General features: G+C 44.5%; 1 protein-coding gene and 1 long non-coding RNA gene across 2 annotated transcripts in view; one reads left to right on the forward strand and one right to left on the reverse strand.

Annotated features, from left to right (window-relative positions):
- Nucleotides 1-18,013, forward strand: part of LOC138835798 (uncharacterized) — a 123,290-nt gene that overhangs the window by 51,850 nt on the left and 53,427 nt on the right. The window lies entirely within an intron of this gene.
- The window catches only part of Tdrd5 (tudor domain containing 5), an 82,907-nt gene continuing 69,552 nt past the window's right edge, over nucleotides 4,659-18,013 (reverse strand). Inside the window, exon 19 of the mRNA XM_070034359.1 lies at nucleotides 4,659-4,740. Coding sequence (XP_069890460.1) covers nucleotides 4,714-4,740 — 27 coding nt within the window. The 3' untranslated portion in view covers nucleotides 4,659-4,713. The remainder of the gene's footprint in view (nucleotides 4,741-18,013) is intronic.

Consider the following 18,013-nt stretch of genomic DNA (forward strand, 5'->3'; position numbering starts at 1 on the left):
CATAAATAAAATGTGTGTGGGTGTCTTTGTGGGACCATAGTATCAGGGCCCAAACCCAATAAAGCACCACTTAACACCAGAGTTTTAGGACATCTGTTTCCATATAAAGCAACGCTGACATTCAATTTTCATTGTGGCATTGTCACTGGAAGATATTTCAGGCTAAACCAGTTCTTGAACACTAAGTCATGAGAGAGCTATGGGGTAATTCAGTAAATGAAGAAGGAACAATTTCATATTCTGATTTATAACCTAATTGGTTTGTGCAACTGTTTCAAAACTGTAAATCAAAAGAGAATTCTTTTAGGAAATAGAATGAGTTGAATTTCCAGCTGTTTTCAGCCACCCCAAACAGAGATGCCATGAACATATTTATGTTTTCACAACACGTCACCACAACAAATTCCCATGGTTGGCGTCTTCTCCAGGGAGAATTTCCCCACAAGAAATAGGGTTGTTACTCCATTTTCTACTTCAGAATCAAAATGTGAGGTGGTTAACTCTGAATTTTGCCAAAAGATCTGAACAGACTTGGAACTTTGTCATCAATCATGTGATCTCTCTTTGTTATCAAGGATGTCATATTTGTCTTCAGTGACCTCTCTAAGGACAGATAATTTCAAATACCACTTTACAAATACCACTTTATATAGCAGATTTATAAACAGATGGGTGGGCACAAGGGAGAATGGCATTGCGCAATTGGGCCAATGGCATAAAGTCATCATAGTCCCGTCATGATGAGACTGTTGTGAACACGGCCACTTGAGCAGTACCTAGCCTTGACGGAATGTCCTGAGTCCAGGGTATCATTGATTTTGCCCAAGCGGGGCACCACAAGTCAATATTTTCTTCTGATACCAGAAATGATGTTAAATGCTCTCCACCTAAGTTTGCTTTTCGTCTTGTATTTCACATCTTAGAGAGCCAACTGCCCTCTTCCCCCGGAAATCTCGATTGCTTTCAATGCTGTCATCGCCATCTAGAGAAAAGCTATGAATCACTGGCCACAGGTCAGCTCTGCTCTCTGAGGGACTCGCATTAGAAAAATAATTTGCTCACTGTCTCAAGGGACTGTCCCCGCTTCTCAGTCCCTGCCGGGCTCCTCCTCATCTCCAGCAACACTTGTCACATTTCATAGCTTGTTACCTCATCCATCTACCTTTCTCTCTGCCCAAGTTATTCGTCTCAACTTGTTTCTGACCCCCAATGCAAACTATGTTTGTCCAGCTTGTTGTACACACAACACTAGAAAATCTTCATCTCAGGGAAGGAAGACAATTAGCCATTTCACTAAACAGAAGTGTGTCAGGTTTGTATCACTAAAGTGTCTTGTAGGCACCAATTTCCAAATTAATTGCAAGTTCATTTTGATTCTAAATTAAAATAATTAAGTGGAAAGAAATTAAATAATAAAGAAATTAAATAAATAGCTGTGGAAGAGATGATAAGGGATCAACATTCACAGTCTTTCTCTGTTTTTTGTTTGTTTGTCGGTCATGGGGCTTGAACTCTGGGCCTGGGCGCTGTTCCTCAGCTCTTCAGCTCAAGGAGAGCACTCTACCACTTGAGCCACAACACAGCACCACTTCCAGTTTTCTAGTGGATTATTGGAGATAAGAGTCTTACGGACTTTCCTGTCCTGGCTGGCTTTGAACTGTGATCCACAGATCTTAGCCTCCTAGTAGCTAGAATTACAGGCGTGAGCCACCAGCTCCTGGCTCTCTTTGCTTTTTGAGCCAGCACTAATTTTGAGCTTCACATCCCATCTATTTAGCCATTGTTCATGTCATTTTCAAGATATGCTGGATGTAAATCAGCTCTTTTACACAAAAAAATCCTATAAGAAAAAAATCTCATAATTAAGAACTTTAAAAGTCACATGGACACTTATGCAGAAACTCACACATGGTGATTGTACATCTAGCTTTGACAACGAAGTTGTTCACTTTGATTATGGATATAAATACTTTAGAGTCCTTCTGTATGCTGTATTTTGTTCTCTGTATGTGTGTGTTGGTACTGGGGCTTGACCTCAGGTCTTGTACACGGTCCTTTAGCTATTTTGCTCAAGGCTGGCACTTTAACCATTTGAGCCAGAGTACTTCTTTGGCCTTTTGGTGGCTAATTGGAAATAAGAGTCTCACAGACTTTCTGGCCCAGGCTGTTTTCTGAGATCCTCAGATCTCAGCCTTCTGAATAGCTATGATTACATTCACTGGTGCCTGACTCTGGTTTCTTCTTTATATTAAATGTAGTGTGTGTGTTGAGTGTGCGCATGTGTGTGTGTGTGTGTGTGTGTGTGTGTGTGTGTTGCTTTTCTCATTGCCAGTCCTCTGAGACAAGAGTCCAAGTATTGCTTCAGTCTCACCAAAGCTACCTAGCTCATACCACTGCTGCCTCTGTGGCCCATGATCATGCATTGAAAGAACGACTTTGCCTACTTTTTTTGGGGGGGGGGTCCGGTTGTGGGGCTTGAACTCTGGGCCTGGGCGCTGTCCCTCAGCTCTTCAGCTCAAGGCTAGCGCTCTACCACTTGAGCCACAGTGCCACTTCAGGCTTTTTTCTTTTTGCTTATGTGGTGCTGAGGAATCGAACCCAGGGCCTCAGGCATGCAAGGCAAGCGCTCTACCACTGAGCCACCTTCTTAGCCCCGATTTTGCCTACTTCGATGGAGGAGGGGATTCATGAATGCCAGCCCAGATCTGTATTCCCAGACAGAGGAGACACATTGCTTGGCTTTGATCTGCTGTTTTCAACCATGTTATGGCTGCCAGCTCTGGCATTTTGCTAGGCTTTCCCCGATGGCTGTCATTGCTTGCACATAGGTGAACGAAGGGTCCGGGTGCTGTGTAAGGTGGCAAGGTCTGTGGTAGTGAGTCACTCCTGGGCTCTTTTCTACCCTCAGCCTGTTTGGCTTGTTGATCTCAATCTTAAACACCACCTTGGTTTCAGCAGGTGCTAATGGGAGGCCAGGCCCCAAAGGTAGGAGGCTGACGCTCCAGGCTCCTAATGGAGCTTGACAGCGGCTGGATTAAAAGCAGGAGTGCAGCAGCAGGAGCAGCGCAGGGAAGCATCTGCATTCTTGCCAGCCAGGGCTGCTACCTGCGCTGAACCAGAAAGATGATTCTTTTCATAGAAACAGAGGTTGGGGGATACAGAGCGGCACTGAAAGAGGTTTGGAGGGTTGGAAAAGAGGACAGAAGTAAAGTTTGCTGTGAATGTTTCCAGGGGCCAGACAGAGCTGGACTTTTGGGAAGCAGAGTTATTGGTGTGCAAAGAAGAAAATGAGAGTTAGCCTAATGCTACCAGGCTAGTTGGATTCATTTGCAAAAACCAGGCCAACTTTGAAAGCAGCGACTGACTTCTTCTCTAGGGCAGATAACCTAGGGCCTGGGAAGTAGCTGGGCCTGGGAAGTAGCTGGGCCTGGGAAGTAGCTGGGCCTGGGCCAGCCCCAGGCTTCTCCTCTGCCATCCGCCACACAAGCATCCTGAGCCTATATTTTGTATTTGGCACTAAACTGTCATCTCTTTGCCCTATTTTTTAAAAAAATTGTCTTGCCTCCCCAGTGACATTCTTAAGATCCTGGCAGTTAGAGAAAGGCATTCAAACGCTAAAACTATTTACAGAGCAGCTGAAAGGAACTCAAAAGAGATTCCGGGGCTTGCAATTACAATGGGTAAAAGAAGATACGCCAGGGATAGCTTTCTGGCACTGTAAAGCAACGGACTGACTGATGTCGCAGGTCCCTGGAGACATGTAATGGACACACATACCAAGTGGCTTTGGAAGGAGACCAGGCTGGAGAGAGAACAAGGGAGGGATCCGAGAAGCAAGGACTCCCAAGTGGAAAAGCTTCGGGATGCGGAGAGAAGAGGAACAGAAGGCCCGCGTCTGTGCTGCCACGGGAAAAGAACCGATTAGCCAGCACAGCCACCACAGGAGAGAACCGATTAGCCAGCAAGATGCCTTTGCTGGGAAGTTCAGTCACCTGATTTCTTCAGTAGGATTTACAAGCTGCTCCTGTGGCCCAGAACGATGACATAAGGACCGCCTAGCCTTTCCCTCCGGTGGGGATGATTAGCTTTGCCTGCAGGGGTCTAGCTAGCTTTGTGGCTGTATCCCTGTGGCTAAGCTCTAGCTAGGAAAATGTGGCTTCCTGGCGGACACTTAGCAGACACAAGGCCCAACACAAACCTCAATCCACAAGCACAAAGTCTTTCCCCAGTGGTCCCTGGAAGGTACAGAAGTGCCAGCAGACCTGTGTGGAGATGAGGAATTCCCTGGGTGCACTCATTCTGTCTTGTCCTGTGATGGATCATGCTGCCAGCACCAAGTACGTTCCAAAGGGCACTTCAGCCCACAGCCCTACTCTTTTTTTTTTTTTTTTTTTTTTTTTAATTGTATTTTATTTTATTTGAGAACATACTGTACAGGGGGGCTACAATTACATGGGCAGGATAATGCATACATTTCTTACCAAGCATTGCAGCCTCCTCCTTTGTTTACCCTTCACTTCCCTTCCCGGCCTCCCCCCTCCCCCCACCCAATTTTACCCCCCCCCACCCAATTATACCCCCCTCCCCCCCCACACACCGACATTGTAAAGCTGGTTTTCACATGACATTTTGTTCTTCTCATTGTTGCAACAGGTCCACCTGAATCCTTAAACGACTTGTTTGTCCCCATCTCCTCCACATGTTATACTGACATCAAATATAGTGAAAGCGGGGGTTACACTGTGGGGGAGGGACATACAAAGCAACAAAGAAATAATCTTATAAATGCGTTAGAAACACATGCATGAAAGAAACGAAAACATTAAAATACATATTTAAGGGTTCATTTTCCTAACATCACATTATCTGACCTTTTCCGCTTGACTCATACCTATACTACATATTGCAAATAAGGGAAACAATGGGACCTATGCTTCTTTGGGCCTGGCTTACTTCACTTAATATAATTTTTTCCAAACCTTTCCATTTCCTAACAAATGGGGAAATGTCATTCTTTCTGATGGAGGCATAGAATTCCATTGTGTATATATACCACATTTTCTTGATCCATTCATCTACTGAGGGGCATCTGGGTTGGTTCCATATCTTAGCTATGGTAAATAATGCTGCAATAAACATAGTTGTGCACAGCCCTACTCTTCAAAGTCCCTGGAAAAGAAATCTTGTCTGTGTTGCTCACACACTTGATCCTTCATAACTGTGGGTGTCTCTCCAGTCACCCTGTACATTCCCACCATGGGAGGAAGACCTCATCGTTTGGAAACAGAGGAAAATACATTTGAGTAGAGGTAGAAAGGACAGGGTTAGGGAGTATAAGAATGGCCAGGCCACACGCACTGGGCTCAGCGCTTTCTCTGTGGTAGTTCAACACCTTCTGACTGCCTCCCACTGTCCTGCCCCCTCACTCAAAGATCTTGGACCAGTGCCCAACGCCATCTTGTTTCTCTTCATTCTTTCATGCAATACAGCCCAGCTCCTCCCCCTATCCACCCATCCTCCTGTTGGCAAATCCTCCTTTCTGTTCCTGAGAAAAAATGTAGCCACAGGGCCTTTGCATATCTGCTCTTTGCCTAGAAAGTTCTCCCACCTCACCATAGGGTGGGTTCCTTTTTAATATTTGTTTAACTTAATAGCTCTTCCTTGGAGTGGCCTTTCCCGACTGCCTTGCCTAAAGCATTTGCTTACCATCTACTGGGTTTGCCTGTGTTCCCCCCAAAAGTTGTGTGTGGACCTTGAATTCCCAAAGCAGTGGTCTTAAGCTGTGGTGAGATCTTTGAGGTGGTTAGATCATGAGGGCTCACACTTCTAACACTTCTGTGGTGGGGCTGGGTTCGGCTCCTGGGAGTTGGTTTGGCTCTTGAGAGTGGGTTGTTACAAAGTGAGTCTGCCCTTGTGTTCTAGTCTCTTCTGCTTTTTACTGTATTCGGTCACAATGCACAAGCCCTTGGCAGATACAGCCACTTGATCTTGGACCTGTAGCCCCCAGAACCATGGACTAACGTATGTATGGAAATATCACAGTGAAAGCCCTTTCTACCGTTAAAATGCCAGTGAGGGAAATGTGTAGAGAAAGTTCACAGCCAAGAAAATATAGAGGCTGAATGATGCTCAACCTTGTGTAATAAGATACATGCAGCTACACCAAGAGATAAAATTTTTCACCAGTGAGGCTGATAAATATGAAAGTGTTTTGAATACTGAGTACATAAGGCAGAAACAAGCCTGCTAATATATATTTAGGTTTCTAAATTAGGCACAATTTGATAAGTTCCCCAGATTAAAAATGTCCATTCTGTTTGGCCTAGCAATTTCATTCTTACTCATTTATTCTGAAGCTACAACAAGATCTTTGTACAAAACAATTCATTAAAACATTGTTAGCGAGAAATAACTGCAAATGACCAATGTCCATTACTAGAGGATTAAAAGTAAATTATGATGTAATAATCAAGGGTAATATTTGTTAGGCCCCGGCCCAGAGAAATGGCCCCTTCCCTTGGTTCTCGTCCTGGGTACCCTACAATTCCCCACCGCATCTGTAACGTGGGAAAGTGGCATGCCTGGGGCATGGGGGCCCCCAGGTTCTGATTCCCCATCCTCTGAGGTCACCTCCACATCTGCTGTGACCACACCCCCTCCCCCTCCCCCTCCCCCTCCCATATACTCTCTTGCTCCGCACACCTCCATCTAGTAAGGTCTGTGGCTTGGTCTTTCTTCTCTCAAATAAACCCTCTTCCCCTGAATCAAGTGGGAGTTTTCTTTCGGCAGTCCCCACAATATCATGCAGCTATCAAAAGGAATAAGAAAGGCACTAAGTATAAATTCAAATACATTGTTTTTGTTTTCACGCAAGAAGCTGGGTACTATGTCTCAAGATTGTAATGCTAGCTACTTAGGGAGGTAGAGGCTGAGGGATTTATGTTCGAGGCCAGCCTGAGCAAAAAGTTGACACTCCATCTCAACCAATGGCTGCATACAGTGGTGTGAGCCTGTCATCCCAGAAATAAATAGGAGATCCCAGTCCAGGCCATCCTGGACATAAAACAAGACCCTGGTCCAGTCTGTGTGTTGCATTTGTGGAAGAGGAAGTGATTTTTTTTTAGATCACTGTGATAAGTAGTTAACTTTAGTTTCCTTCCCATCTCACTCAAACACAGATGTATTAGTGTGTGGGATATTTTTTTTTCTTTCTTGGTGCCAGTCCCAGGGCTTGAACTCAGGGCCTGAGCTGCTTTTTTGCTCAAGGCTAATGCTCTACAACTTGAGCCACAGCTCCACTTCTGGCTTTTATTTTGGTGCTTAGTCTCACAGATTTTCCTGCCTGGCCTGGCTTTGAACCTCAGGTCTCAGCCACCTTAGTAGCTAGGATTATAGGTATGAGCCACCAGCATCTAGCACTAGTTGATGTTTTTTATTAGCAGTGATCCATAGCCATCCATAGATCTGAAAACGAGCTATTTTCATCAGCCCTGTAGTTTCAGAAAAGCAAGCAGTGGGAGTCCCTGATGTTAACTGACCTTGGAAACCCCGGCCAGCTCAGGTGTCATGAAACCTGGCTCTGGTTCCTGGCCACAGATGCAAACTTATCTTCCCTAATGAAGCAGCTGGTGACTTTGAAGGGAAGAGAGGTGATTCGTGAGCTCAGTGAGCCTGATGAGCCCAAGATAGATTTGGAGGGTACATGCCTGTCCTTCTGCTAAAGTGCTGCACACAGCCTCTTGTGGTCTGGACCAAATGGTGGAGTCATTACTGAGGCAAGGAGGCTGTAAATCACAGAGGCAGATTGATGCCCTTTCTCAGGGCTCCTGTCACCAGTCATCCTTCTTCTTTCTGGAACCCACTGTTCTTGGGAAAACCCAGGAGATTTCATATTGTAATATTTGCCAAGAATGAGGCTGTGAGCCATGGACTTATATAAGCCCGTCAGTGATGGAGATTTCTACTTCCTTTTTTATTAACAATATTATTCTTTAAATTATTTTTTCATATTTCATATTTTAAAGCTACTGTTAGGAAACTTCGTTGCTGAAGGTTTGGAGGTGCAGACATCCATTGATGTAATGAAGGGGAAGTGAATAGCATTTATTGAGTCCCTCTAGATTCTTGATGCAGTGAGACTTTTGACATGAATTTGGGAAAAGAAGGATCAGGATCAATATCATTGGTAAAGAGGTCTTTAGTGAAATGAGAAATCTGGATAGCAATTACCTGTAAAGTATGGACAATAAGGCTTGGCATAAGATCTAATGATTTATCATGAGAGACATTCAAATTTCCTGATTTTGATATTTAATACTGTTCTATAACAACTGTAAAGTCCTGAACACCAAAACCAGAAAGGTCCAGCCTTACATTTTTAATAAAGTGGGGACAGGGCATGGAAACCATCATGGAGCTATACAATTTCTGATGATCCCCTGGGATGATCTAGGCCTGCTACATCCAAAAGTTTGAAAGTGGGTTTGTACATCTTCCTTCTACGCCTCCTGTGGAGTCTGTGAAATCACCAGCTCCCTGCGCGATCACACGTGGGCTTTTGCTCTCATCCAAATGCTATTTTTTTAATGAATTAAAAATAACAGAATTGCTTGGGTACTGGTATCTCACACCTGTACCCCTAACTACTGAGAATCCTGTGATCTGGAGGAGAAATTCTGCATCCACCAGCGGTTGCTCCTCCATTTCCTCTCCCCAGTGCTGGCCAGCATTACTCTACTTTGTCTTATGGGATTGGCTATTCTGGATATTTTATATAGATCCAATATGTATCTTTTGGGTGTCCTTAATTTACATATGGTTGTAACAAAAACCAGTACTTCACGTTTTGGTTATGTGTGTGTGTGTGTGTGTGTGTGTGTGTGTGTGTGTGTGTGTGTTTGTCAGTCATGAGGCTTGAACTCTAGGCCTGGGTGCTGTCCCTGAGCTCTTCAGCTCAAGGTGAGCACTCTACCACGTGAGCCACAATACTACTACTGATTTTCTGGTGGTTAATTGGAGATGAGTATCAGGGACTTTCCTGTCCTGGCTGGCTTTGAACTGCGATTCTCAGATCTCAGCTACGTGAGTAGCTAGGATGACAGGTGTGAGCCACGGGTGCCTGGCTTCACACATTTTTGAGACTGAATGATATTCCATTGTATGGCTATACCACCTTTTTTTTTTTTTTCTTTTTTGGTGGGTCGTGGGACTTGAACTCTGGGCTTGGGTGCTATCCCTCAGCTCTTCAGCTCAAGGCGAGTGCTCTACCATTTGAGCCACAGTGCCACTTCTGGTTTTCTAGTGGTTTATTGGAGATAAGAGTCTTACGGACTTTCTTTGCCGGGGCTGGCTTTGAACCGTGATCCTCAGATCTCAGCCTCCTCAGTAGCTAGGATTATAGGCATGAGCCACCGGCTCCTGGCGGGCTATACCACTTTTTATCCATTCATCAGTTGTCATGAGTCATCTGAGTTGTGTTATGCTTTGAATATGAAATGCCTCCCACAAGTTAATGTGTTGAACTCTAGGTCCTCAGCTGATGGCACTATTTGGAGAGGTTTTGGAAACTTTAGGAGTGGGAAGATAATCCTTGGGCTATCTTATCTCTGGTTCCAGTCTGCTTCCTACCTGCTATGGATTGAACAGCTCTTCTGCATCTTCCTGCCACCATGTTCTGGCCAACTAAGTGCATTGGGTTAAGCAACCATGGATGCAACCCTTTGAAACAATGAGCAAAATCAATCTTTCCTTCCCTTTAGTTGCTCATGTAAGGTCTTCAAATAGTCACTGTGAGACAAAAGTTATCAAAATAGAAAGCTGACATTAAAAAAGAAGAGTTGTTGGGACTAAACACAGTCATGTAGTTCCTAAGCCTTTGGGTATTTTGCAGGATGAACTTGGAAACGTTTGGGGAAGAAAGCTAAAGAAAGCCTACTATCCTGTCGTGGAAACTTAGTGGGACTTCAAAAGACAAAACACCAGGAAATGTGAACAGGCTCATGAGGGTTCAAGTGAGAATGGGACCTTTGTTGGGACTTGGAAGAGGCCATTTATAACAACTTATAACGTCCACATCCGACACCATGAGGGGGCTGAATTGTAAAGTTATGGACTAATGAACTGGGCAGAGGAAATGTTAGGACACGATAGCATTCAGGCGTGGTATGGGGATTGCCGGCTGCTTTTAGTGAAATTTATAGTGAGACTTGAGACTTCCCATTGATGAGACAGCTTTTGGGGTTCTGTGCTCACACAGGGACACCTGGGAAAGTGTTGTTACCAGAATCACTCACATAGACACTCAAGCTCCTGCAGCCATGGTCTAAGGGGGCCACTACTTAGATGGGTGCCAGGCCTTGGCATTGTCCATATAATGCAGGCATGTGGAAGGCAAGAGCAACAGGGCGATGGAGGCTTCCACTGAGCCTTCAAATGAAGATCTGTGTAGCCTGGCCAGGCAGCAACCTGAGTGCAGTGTGCAAAGCTGAATCCTAAGCTGCTGGGAAGATGGACGCTCTATGGAGGAGAGCCACAGGCAGCCAAGGAACCCAATGAGAGAGGCTGGGTAGGTGGTAGGACTCGCTGGAGGAAATAAGTCTTACTGGGGGTTGGGCCTTGGATATATTATGTCCCTGGCCCCTTCCCACCCCCATTCAGAGGGGTGGCTCAGCAGTTAAGTTCCTGCCTACCAAGCATGAGGCCAGGAGTTCAAACCCTGGTACAGAAAAAAAAAAATCACTGAACTGGAAAATGTCAGTCTTCCACATTAGCAACCAGTGAAGGCTGTGCTGAAATGAGGGGGAAAGAAGAAACAGAGGTTTTGAAAACCTTCTTTCCCCAAGATATTTTCCCCTGCTTTTTGTGCATTCTAGTATTAAGGATCGAGTGCTTCCAAGGGGCTGATGGCTCACACCTGTGAGCCTAGCTACTCAGAAGGCTGAGATAGCTGAGGATCGAGGTTGGAAGCTAGCCCAGGCAGGAAAGTCTGTGAGACTCTGATCTCCAAAGTAAACCATCAAAAGGCCAGAAGCAGAAGTGTGGCTCGCGTGGTCGAGCCTCAGCCTTGAAAAAGAAAGCTAAGGGACAATACCCAGGCCCTGAGTTTAAGCTCCAATACACACACACACACACACACACACACACACAACCTATGCAGACAATATTGCTCTAATCTATCATTCAGGAAGATTCAATAGTGCAGAAATAAGGTGGGTCAATACAGAGCTATTGAGTAAACATTATTATCAGAGTTCTAATGATTTCCCCCCCTCCTGGGGCTTTCTGGGGGAGATGACTTCTCAGCTGCCAATCTGCTCCTGAGCTCCACTTTCCTGTTGGCGTCAGTGGAGATGAGGCCACAGACTTCCTCCCTGTAATTCACTGCTGCTGAAGCCCACACAGGGTCACGGAGAGGTTGCAGCACACGTGCCTCTCAAGGCTCCTGCTTAGTATTCACATTGGATTCCTCTTGAGGATTGTCAGAGTAGGAAACAGCTAGTAGGGGTAGGGAGGGTGGTTAAAGGATATAAGGAAATGTGGCTTTTGCAGTGATGTTGGTCAGTTAGGCCCAATTCCCTTTGATCAGCTAGGCAAAAGCCTGATGCATTGTGTGCCAAGTGCTTTGTTCTAGCATCTCAGGATACAAGAATGCACAAAGTAGACAAAATTCTTTGTGCTTCGGAGTTTAGATTCTGCTGGAGACCATGAAAAGAAGTTCGTCTGTGTGTTAGAAGTTAGAGGGAAAAGGAGGTCAGGGAAGTGTAGGGGCGAGAAGTAATTTTGAAAATACATTTTTCGCCGGAGGTGTAGCTCAGGTGGTAGAGCACCTGCAGGCAGGTATAGGCCCCTAAGTTCAAGCTCCGGTGTAGCCCCCAAATTCCCTCTTTGAGAAGATGCAGATGTCAGAGGAAGCCAAGCTGGGGTGGAAGGTGGGAGCTACTTGGGAAGAGGTGCTAGCGATGAAGCTTCTGTGTTGCCTCTGCCAATGTTGCTTTCTTGGATTCTTGTCTCGAGTAAATCAGTAAGATCCACAGACAACCAAAGGTGAGTGGAAAGAACTTCATTCAGAAGTGTCTCAGTCCATGGCCAGCTGCTGCTGCTCTCTACCTAGGTGGCTGAGTCTAGGGGTTTTTATATTCTAAGGTGTGCTCTAATTAGCTCCTCTATTAATAAGAAGGTGTCTGGAAGTTGACTTTATCCCCTTGACATTCTGATTGGTTAATTCCTCATTAGTTCTGCACAACCCCTCCCCAGAATCCTGGGACGGTTATTGAAATTTGAGCTAGATGGAGCTGATACAGAGCTGTGCAGCATGTTGTGTTTCCTGCTGGAATCTCTTTTGAAATAATGTTTTATCATTCACATTCCCCTCTCCCCCCAAACCAGGCCATGCTGCTGTCCACATGCCCTGGGTCCTAACTAATCTACCCCCTTTTTTTCTTCCATCTGTCCTTCCTGCCTTCTTTCTTTTCTTCCTTCTCTCTTCTTTTTTTTCCTCTGCCTCTCCTCTCTCTCCTCTCCCTCCTTTCCCTCCTCTTTTTCTTCTCCTGTCTCTCCCCCTTCCCTTCTCTGTCCCTTTGTCCGTTCCTTTCCTGTGCTGGGTTCAATCCCATGAGCTCATATGCAAAGGCCATGTTCTTTTTTTCCTTAGAACTTTTTAGTGGAGCATTAAAAATGGCATCTATGGTGTGTAGCTTCCAATGTGATTAGGGGTTTCAGTAGTTTGAGAGTCATTTAAGAAGGGCATTTTCTGGCAAGTTGCCTGAAGGGCAAAAGCAAACTTCCAAAGAATTCACTTGAGTTGCTTTTTTTTTTTTTTCAAAAATAAAGAAGGGGCTGGATGAAGTGAGCTGAAGCTCCATTCCCTGCAATGCTCATTAAACACCAAATTCAAGATCATAGAAGCCCGTTCAGCAGCAAAGATCTTGTCCTACAGCGCCACCTAGCAGCATGGAAAAAGCAAACCCCAGCTTTTGAAAAGTAACTCCATTTGACTTTTGTAAAACAAGTTTAAAAACAAATACAGCTTTGATGAAATATTCCCCTCATCAAGTCTGCTCCAAAGAATAATTAAGTAGAGAAATCCTGAGATACTGCGACCTGGATCTTATTGTCCTTTATCTAAATTCTTGAATCTCCCTTGCTGGCATTCTTCTACCACATAGGCAAAGATTTACTGTGAGTTTTATAAAATAGAATGGTTTTTTGTTTGTTTGTTTGTTTTTGCCAGTCCTGGGGCCTGAACACTGTCCCTGAGCCTCTGTGCTCAAGGCTAGCACTCTACCACTTGAGCCACAGAGCCACTTCTGGCTTTTTTTTGGAGTTGAGTCTCATAGACTTTCCTGCCTGGGCTGGTTTTGACCCGCAATCCTCTGATCTCAGCCTTCTGAGTAGCTAGGATTACAGGCATGAGCCACTGGCACATGGCTACAACAGATTTTTGCCCTATGCACAATGGCTTGACCTCCTTGGTGACCCTATTACAAAACCACCATTTCCATGTGCTACCCAGTCCTTTTCTTGTTTGGGAACCATAAAAACTTAAGACACATCTGTGTCTTCCCACAATGTCTATGCTTATTGAATAACAGATTCACAAGCTATCAACTTCATTGGGTCCATTTGCCAAGTACTACTAATTTTGCTTCGTAGGCATGAGCCAACTGACACACACTTTCTTCTATTCTTAACATTATATTTCACAATAAGGCTACAGAAAGCTTAGAAAGATTTAAAGCTGCTGGAGGGTTCAAAGAGAATTGATATCTGATACCAATGCAAAGAGAGTCACTGAAGGTAATGGGATAAGGTAGAGGAAGGAACCTGACAGAGCTAGTGAGGAAGGAAATGAGGTCAAAATGAAACCAAGGCTAAACAGAGCTAGCTCAGCGTATAATACTGGTTCAAGGTGCAGCATTGATTCCAGGCTTCCTGGGTCCAGACAGACAGTAAATTTAAGTCGAGAAAGGAATCGATCTGAACGGTAGCCCTGGGGATACCCTGACTATCCTGGATACATGGTCACTGTGTGCCACCATAGCCCGGTGTCCTGCCCCTCTCCAGGTGAGGGGTTCACATTACTCCTGAGGGTGGTGTGTTCCATTGGTCATGATATGGCTTTTCTGATAGAGTCCAGGTGTTCTTGATTTAGTTTGATAGAATCAGTCTGTTCTAGGGTTTGGACTGAACCATTGTTCCCTTGCACAGTAACAATTTAATCATTCTGTCTCCACCTTTGCACTGAAAATGCAGTGGAATCACTGAAGGCAAGACAGAGCCCCAGCGCCACCGGCTCCTTACTTCCACAATTGATTTCATATTCTCTTTGAAAAGAGTGGCCTGGCTGCCAAGGGCACTGGCCAGGGCGTCCGGGTCACACTGCCCTGGGCAAGGGCTACTTTAATTCATCACTAACTACAGTTGAGTCCTTCCGGGAACCAGCAGAATAAGAGAGAGAGCAGGCAAAGGCGTGTAGACACCTCATTAGACTTTTCCTGGGATTTGTTTTTTAAAAAATGACTGCATAGCAATTCATTCTCCACCTCATTTCCACAGCAATGTGTCTGAGGGACAAAGCATTTGATTGGTCGCACACTTCTCCACTTGGACAGTGAAACCAGGACAAAGTGGGTCAGGGGCGGGCAGGGGAGGAAGGCGGGGAGTTTGAAAATATCCGCATCCTAAAGGCCATATGTTCTGTCTTTCAACCCCTTCCCCGAGACCCACCATCCTGAAGTCTAAAGCTCTGGTGGTAAGTCTCTCGTGGTTGTAGTTTTCTCCCGTATGGGCTCCTCATTCTGCACAGTGGCGCTCGGCCCGCAATTATCAGGAGAGCAATTATCAGATGCCTGGGGTTACGTGGTCCACAGCGGAGGAAGTTTTAAAGTTCCCCATGGAGGAAAGGGCAAGGTTAAACTTGCGAACTGCTTTCGCGGCGGCCGTGGTAATGATTCTTTCTTTTTGGGTAGGCAGGTATTCTCAACACTTGAGCTACTGCTCTCAGATTTGTTTTCATACTTAACACAAAACTGCACGTATTAATGGGGGGTACTACATAATAGTGTATATACTGCATGTTTAAATCAGATCATACACATTTATCTCCTTTTACCACTTCTTTATGGTAAAACTTTGAAAATCCCTTCTTTTGTGTTTTGGAATGCATAATGCATTTTTCCATTTATGTACTTTTTTTAAAAATTCATTTACTTTATTATAAAGGTAATGTAAAGGGAAATTACAATTAATTACATGTATTTCCTTTTTTTTTTTTTTTTTTGGTGGGTCATGGGGCTTGAACTCTGGGTCTGGGCTGTCTCTCAGCTCTTCAGCTCAAGGATAGCTAGTGCTCTACCACTTGAGCTACAACACCATTTCCAGTTTTCTGGTGGTTTATTGAAGATAAGAGTTTCATGGACTTTCCTGCCTGGGCTGGCTTTGAACTGCGATCCTCAGATCTCAGCCTCCTGAGTAGCTAGGATTACAGGTGTGAGCCACTGCCCCCGGCTAGTACATTTCCTTTCATACAGTGTCTTCTGTTCTCTCACTCTCTCCCAGTATGTTTTTTCTGTTTTTGTTTTTCTGCTGGTCCTGGGACTTAAACTTAAGGGTGTGAGCACTGTCCCTGAGTCTCTGTGTGCTGAAGGCTAGCTCCTCTACCATTTGAGCCACAGTGCCACTTCTAGCTTTTTCTGAATAGTTTATTGAAGATAGGAGTCTCACGGACTTTCCTGACTGGGCTGGCTTTGAACCACAATCCTCAAATCTCTGCCTCCTGAGTAGCTAGGATTACAGGCATGAGCCACCAGTACCTGACTAAATACTTCTTTGTTTTTTGAAGGGGGGGTTTAGTTGTGGGGTCTGAACTCTGGGCCTGGGCGCTGTCCCTCAGCTCTTCAGCCCAAGGCTAGTGCTCTACCACTTGAGCCATAGTGCCACTTCTAGCTTTTTCTGCTTATGTGGTACTGAGGAATCGAACCCAGGGCCTCAATGCATGCAAGGCAAGCACTCTACCACTGAGCCACCTTCCCAGCCCCACTTTTTTTTGGGGGGGGTCTTCCGTGGGGCTTGAACTTGGCTTGGGCACTTTTTCCACTCAAGGCTAGTTCTCTACCGCTTTGAGCCACAGCTCCACTCAAGTATAATGTATATTGTCACCTGACTCTGTGACAGCCCCAAGATCTTGCTCCTCTCTCACTGCAACTCAGTACCCAGTGATCAACTTCCACCTGGCCTCTTCCCATCCCCCACCGAGCCGTATCCTTTGGTAGCCATAATGAGCGCTCTACTGTCAACTTCTATGGAAGCAACTCTTGTACGTTTTTATTTTTTCCTTCTTTTCCTTTTTTCTCTTATTCTCTTCCTTTTCTCTCCACCCCCACCCCCGTTCCCTTTTTTCTCTCCTTCCCTTGAGATGAAATTTCACTTATTTTGTCCAGACTGATCTCCACCTTGAAGGCTCAAGCGGTCTCCCTACTTCAGCCTCCCCAGTAGCAGGGACTACAAATGTACTCCCTATGTACTTCGCTTTGTTTATATGTTCCGTATTTTGTGTATGTGTTCCATATCTGTATGTGTGTATATATATCATTTTTGTTTACCCACTTGTCAAGTGATGGACGGTAGACATTTGGTTCTTTCTGTTTCTGAGCCATGGTGAGTAGTGCTACAGCGAGCCTGGCAGTGCAGCTGTCTCTGATTTGCTCTGAAGGTATTAGGAGTGCGATTGCTGGATTATATGGTCACTCTGGTTTTCCCTATTTGAAGCAGCTCCATGTTTTCTGTAATTTACATTCCCATCAGCAGTGCACCAGGTTACTTACGTTTCTTCACATTGTCACTAGCACCAGTCATCTTTAGTCTTTTTTTGGTAAAAACCATTCCAACTGGAGGTAATTTTTGTTTGTTGACAGAACCAGCATTTTAACTGCGAGGCCATCAGCTTGCTCTCTTAACTATCACCCTACCAATTGAGCCACATCTCCTGCTTCTTGTTGGTTATTTGAGAAATGGAGTTTTTCTTGGGCACAAAACACTACCAAGCTGGCTTTAAAACTCAATTCTCCAGATTCTCCGGCACCTGGCCTTCCTGTGTTTTTGCATTTCTCTGACGATATTGCTGGGCATTTTTCATATAGTTGTTGGCCATGCATAGATCTTTTCAGAAATGTGTATTTAGTATTGTCCATTTTAAAACTGGGTTATTTGGGTACTTTTATAATTCCCTCTTGAGTCTTTGGAGTTTTTTTTTATACATTCAACCTATTGTTAGATGAATAATTTGCAAATATTTCCTCCCTTTCTATAGGTTGTCTCCACAATCTGTTTCCTTTGCTGTGTAGAATCCTTTTATGTAATCCCATTGTCTATTTTTAATTTTGTATCCAGAGCTTTGGAGTCTTAAAAAATGTTTTCCTGGGCTGGGAAGGTGGCTCAGTGGTAGAGTGCTTGCCTTGCATACATGAGGCCCAGGTTCGATTCCTCAGCACCACATAAACAGAAAAAGTCAGAAGTGGCGCTGTGGCTCAAGTAGTAGAGCGCTTGCCTTGAGCTGAAGAGCTGAGGGACAGCATCCAGGCCCAGAGTTCAAGCCCCACAACCGACAAAAAAAAAATCCCATTTCAATATCCTGAAGTGTTTTCCCTATGTTCTAGTAATTTTATAGTTTGGGCATTTATATTTTTAAGTCTTCAACTTTGAATTGATTTTTATTATGGGTTGAAGTTAGGTATCCAATTTTAATCTTTCTTCATGTAGATAGCTAAGTTCCCTACCACTATACATTTAAAATATTTCTCTTGTGTGTTCTTAGCATCTTTGTCAAAAACTAGTTAGCTACAGATGTATGAGTCTGTATGTCTGTCATATGCTAATATAAGCTATTTTGGATTTCCATTTTGGTTTGGTAGTATGCTTTGAAATTAAGTACAAAATGTCTGCTTTGTCCTTTTTGTTCAAAATGGCTTTCACTAGTCATGTTTTTGTAGCTCTATATAAATTTAAGATTTTTTTCTAG

This window comes from Dipodomys merriami, unplaced genomic scaffold (genome assembly GCF_024711535.1).
Source record: "Dipodomys merriami isolate MVZ:Mamm:240054 unplaced genomic scaffold, mDipMer1.0.p SCAF_24, whole genome shotgun sequence".
Lineage (NCBI taxonomy): Eukaryota > Metazoa > Chordata > Mammalia > Rodentia > Heteromyidae > Dipodomys > Dipodomys merriami.